Below are 4,828 nucleotides of genomic sequence, written 5' to 3'. Positions count from 1 at the left end.
ACAAAAGTGAATTCACCAAGTGCTGCTGGTGCTCGTAAAGAAGATTGGTGATGCATCTAGTCATTTAGTTGGACAAGTTCAGTTTGTTAAAAAATCCAAAACAAAAGTGCAAGACAAGTAGTGACATATGAAGAATATGGTGTTATTGATGGGTAATGATAAAGTGTGTAGAATACAGCAACATGCTTGTCTTGCACAAAAGATATAAAAAAAGAAACTAGTAAACTGAAAAACTTTTACATAAAAAAAATAAATAAATAATTACCTGAGGTCTATAGAACACTACGTTGGCCAGATCCAATTTGTGGGTCGTGAGTGCATGTTTAATAGTGGATCTGTCAGCAAAAATACAGTGAACAGACCTTCACATTTTGCTTGTAATACAAATCATGTTGGCATGCAGTAAAGTAGTACAGTTAATACAGGCGTGATTCAGGTTGTCGGGTTGGGGTGTTCCCTGTAACAAGATAATGAAACGGTTTATAGATAAAGATGGGTTTTTGTTTTGTGATTTTTATCCTGACCTCACAAGCTTGAAACATTAAAAGTTAGACTCTACACCCTGTTTGGCCTGTTAAACAGGAATTGTTTCTACAGGTCTTATGTAAATACATTTTAGTTTGTCGGTACATTACTGTCGGTGTTCTCTGGCCAGACCTGTTTTTAGGCATATTAATTTATTACTAGCTCTTAATATTAATTGCAACCAGATTAACTGTACTTGCAGCATACCTGTAATTATTATTAACGTATATTTATAGAGAGCCAATATATTACACTGCGCTGTAATCTTTTGCAGCAGTCATTGCCACATTGGATCTTGCAGTGTAAATTCTCTCCCACACACAGCATACTGTACAGATAACATAACAGTACTTGGAGAGATGTCTGTGACATAGAATTATCTTGCTTGTTCTTTAAACTGTTTTAAAACATGAACACATTTTACTTGACTCTCACTGTTTTTATTACTGCTATATTTACATTAATATTATCTAATTACTTTATTTTTTTGTTTTTTTTCTCAGTTTGATAACAAAGTGATGGTATTAAAAACATTCACAAAGGTTATTGTTCATAGTCCCACAGTATCAAAAGCACAAAGTGAAGAATTTACCATGTTTTTGGTGGATAATTCCAGGTACCTCTTTAAGGTAAATATGATAGAATGGCTGTGGAACATGTAACTGAGTTGAGATGTTCTGTAGTTTAAAATATTTGGTACCGAATGACAAACAAACAAATAATAATTTCTCTATAGCAGACACATTTTGCTTTCATTCCCTACAAATTCTGTTTAACTGCTGATAGTGTGCTTTATTTCTATGCATTCAGACACTTTCACACATGCATTCATGTGTATTCGTAAAAGTAGGGTTACGTCCTTCATGCTTATTTATAAACCCTAAATTTGCATGTGTTTGAACATGTGAAAGGGCTTTGAATATTGTCAAAATAGGTAATGGAAAACAATAAAGGACATTCTAGACTATCCTTCCAATGACTTTTACTTATTGGCCTGCATGTGTTCTCTTGCACTTTTAATTGTTTTATTTTTCGCACTTGTGTGCTGTCCAGTAAGTGGAATCCAATGTACATAGCAGCCTTGTATCATGTCCACAGGCAAAGAAACCTAGTTCCTGTGGTGATTTTTGTAGCCTCCTTCATGGCAACAAGTGTCCTGGCTCTCTGTCCAACTGTGAGCATGTTGCTAAATAAATATACCGCCATCACAGTGCTCCAAGCTGGTGGATAACCACCATGCACGCACAAGAGGGAAAGTCTTGTCTTGAACCAGAAGATGAAGGAGGTTCCGTTAATGTATATGGCGTAGGACAGTGACGGTTGCCAGCAGCTAACTGTCTTCAGATTTCTACAATGAATAATTCATCTTTAATCTCATCTTTACTTTGTTTTATAGCGATGTATGTAATTAGTTTCTATTATGATCCCCTTAATGTACAGTTCTGCATAATGACTGAACTTTATAAATGAAAACAGAAACTGACGATACATACCAATATACTGTATATTGCAGATAAAAAAATGAGTAAACATTCTGTTTAAGGAGATTATGTTAAATTAAAGGTATAGGCCTTATGAGAAATTATTATGTTGTGCCTTAATTGATGTTGCTTTTTGTATCACCATAATGCTACCGGTAACACGTGATATTAGGCAATTAGCCAGAAACTTAAGCGTATGTGGCTCAAAAATCAGGTAAATGACATATGACTGCTTTTGGCCTCTATGAACGTTCATCTTCCCACATCAAGTAGTCTGAAATCTTGATTTATTTTGACCCACTTCCTGAATATCTGCAATTTTTAAATAGTCATTAAAAGTATGTAGTGTGTGTTTCATTTTAATGAGCTTGTAATCCTAAAACACAAATTGCTTTAATAGCATTCACATATGTATATGTAAAAGTTCCCATACATTGATAGAACTTCAGCTTTCACATTAACATTTGCTGTGTAGCTGAGCGCAGTCTGTTTTATGTTATCGTTCATATCCGACCATGGAGAGGCTGTATGCAGTGTCCTTCAATAGGATTACTGATCAGAACGTTATCTTCATAAGCATCCCCTGAAAGTTTGATATGTATATTTGTTCTTGTGTTTATCTCTTCTATGAAAGCCTATTAGTATTAAGTTAAGTAAATCCTTTTCACATTGTATATTTTTAATACTTTTGCTGAGCAATGTCTGTATAATATTTTCTATTCGTATACAAATTCTTGCTTATTATTGTGCAGACACCTATGGAGTTACTGGATCTCGTTAGCACGAAATTAAGATGCCTGCAGAATGGAGAAGATCCTAATGACCTTTCAGGTAGTCGCTTGTGGTCATAGAAAACCCCATTAAATAACGATATTCAGTATATGGTCCACTAGTTGGGAAATGTAGCAACTCTTGCACGTGAACTGTACAAGGCCCTTATTCATAATTCTGTTACTGGGTTTACCTGATATGTAATAACAGTTCACCGGCACATTTTAAGTGATGGTGTTTAATTATTTCCGATTGAACACTGTAAAACCAATTCATGAATGAGATTTTTTTTTATTATTATTATTTCTGGTTTCTACATTCATAGTCAATCCCTAGAACCAGAATTCACTGACAGTAAATGTACATTATAACTAAATTATTAAACGTTAGTTATATTGACTTCTGTGACCAAGATGGGTAATGTTAATCATGAATGGGGAGGTAATCTCTCAGAAATCTCATCCCATTGACTTCTAAAATGACTGAAATACAGAAGATGTGACATTTTGGAAGCATTTTTTCTGAATTGTTAATTTGTAAAGCTGTACAAAGAATGTTATGCCACCATCCACTACTGGGATCTGACACTGTACAGGTTAAATATTTTATAACCTGAATGTAGGGACTCGCCAGATGAGACTGATTGCCCAGCCTGATGTATATTACAACAGGCACAAATACTCGTCCCGGCTTGAAGCCAGGTGTATAAATATTTTTGGTATTATATCCACTAGAGATTCATATGGTGGAAATGCTATGTGCAAAACTTACTACACATCTATTTCAGCAATGTTTTGCATTCAGTATAGACTGTAAGCATGGCATGATAAAAATGTACTACACACTTTGGAAGTTATGAGGTATCAATCAGTTAATATTAAGAAATATTATTTTATTAAAATAATCAATTTCCACAAAGCATTTGATTTAATAAAAAATGTTGTGAAATCTCATGTATACATCTTGTCTTGCGCCAGGCTTTACGTTTTGTCAGCGTTTAACGGCTGAAGAATATGAAAGACAGAGGTGTACCAACACAAGAATTGAGATACAACAGTTAGTAGAGCTGGTGGATGGGAGTTGTGCAATCCCTGAGAAGAAGAAGAAGAAAATGATGAAGGAATTCCATAAGTATCACCCTTCAGGCCTCAGATACCAACTCGACTGATCTGTTTACTGTCAGGAGGCTTTCTGCACCTTTTCGAACTTCGGTCTGATCGTTTGTAATGTATTAAGCCTATGTATACCTTGAGAAGAGAAAGGAAAGGGAATGAGCAAAGGGCAGTTGTCTTTATCTGCTCTGTGGCACAGATTGTCAGGGATTTGTATGTAGGGTTATGTGTGTGATTTATAAGGGAAGGATTTTGCTCTTGCTCTAGAACAGTTTGCCAGGAAGTAACTACTGATTTGTCACCTATACATAGTGGAGACAGCTGTTTTCAACCAATATTCATGAGAATGCAGCATATCAACACTGGGGTCATGAGTTCAATTCCTGACCTCCACCGTGTGAAAGCAACAGGTACTCTTTAACATATAGTAATCTTAGCTGTTCATGATGTGCTGGGGTAGTTTGGGAAATGGAATTTTAGCATGAAAATATGATGTACTGTAAACAAAAAGTTTTATGATGATTACACTAATTTATTTTTGTTACGTTCTGAAAAAGGACATGCTACATTAATGTATAGTGCAAATAATTTTCAGGGATTAAGTGCAATTAATTGTATTTGTGTAGGAATTCTAACTGAATATATTCTACCACTCTAACGCCTGTTGCATTCTTGGCCAAATATTTTGAGGAGCGTACACAATAATGCTTTGTCATCTTTTTTTATAACAAGCTTGTACATGTGCTTCCAAAATGCAACAATATATCACAGATTTGTACTATAAAGTACAGACGAAAAGTATTGGTACATAGAAAGAGAAGTATTGGAACAATAGGACATGCACTAAAACTAGAGGTTAGCAGGAATAGGGGAAATTTGAGGGAGAATTCCTTTACTGAAAGGATTGCAGATAAATGGAATAGACTTCCTACAGAAGTG

The 4,828-nt window shown here is 35.0% G+C and overlaps 1 protein-coding gene across 3 annotated transcripts in view; it reads left to right on the top strand.

Annotated features, from left to right (window-relative positions):
* DEPDC4 (DEP domain containing 4) overlaps positions 1-4,385 on the top strand; it is a 19,855-nt gene extending 15,470 nt beyond the window's left edge. Inside the window, exons 7-9 of one of the 3 annotated variants that reach the window (XR_012691350.1) lie at positions 1,029-1,154; positions 1,624-1,925; positions 2,759-2,830. Coding sequence is in view for 2 of the 3 variants with exons in the window: in XM_075209239.1 (XP_075065340.1) it covers positions 1,029-1,154; positions 2,759-2,837; positions 3,755-3,945 (396 nt within the window). In the remaining variant the exon portion in view is untranslated. Of the gene's footprint in view, positions 1-1,028; positions 1,155-1,623; positions 2,723-2,758; positions 2,838-3,754 lie in introns of those variants that run through there. The other 2 variants (XM_075209239.1, XM_075209240.1) reach the window with 2 other exon arrangements.
* Positions 4,386-4,828: the final 443 nt, after the last annotated feature.

This window comes from Mixophyes fleayi, chromosome 4 (genome assembly GCF_038048845.1).
Source record: "Mixophyes fleayi isolate aMixFle1 chromosome 4, aMixFle1.hap1, whole genome shotgun sequence".
NCBI classification, from domain to species: Eukaryota; Metazoa; Chordata; class Amphibia; order Anura; family Limnodynastidae; genus Mixophyes; species Mixophyes fleayi.
Note: the sequence above shows the minus strand (reverse complement) of the source record. Positions and strands in the feature narration are given on the sequence as shown.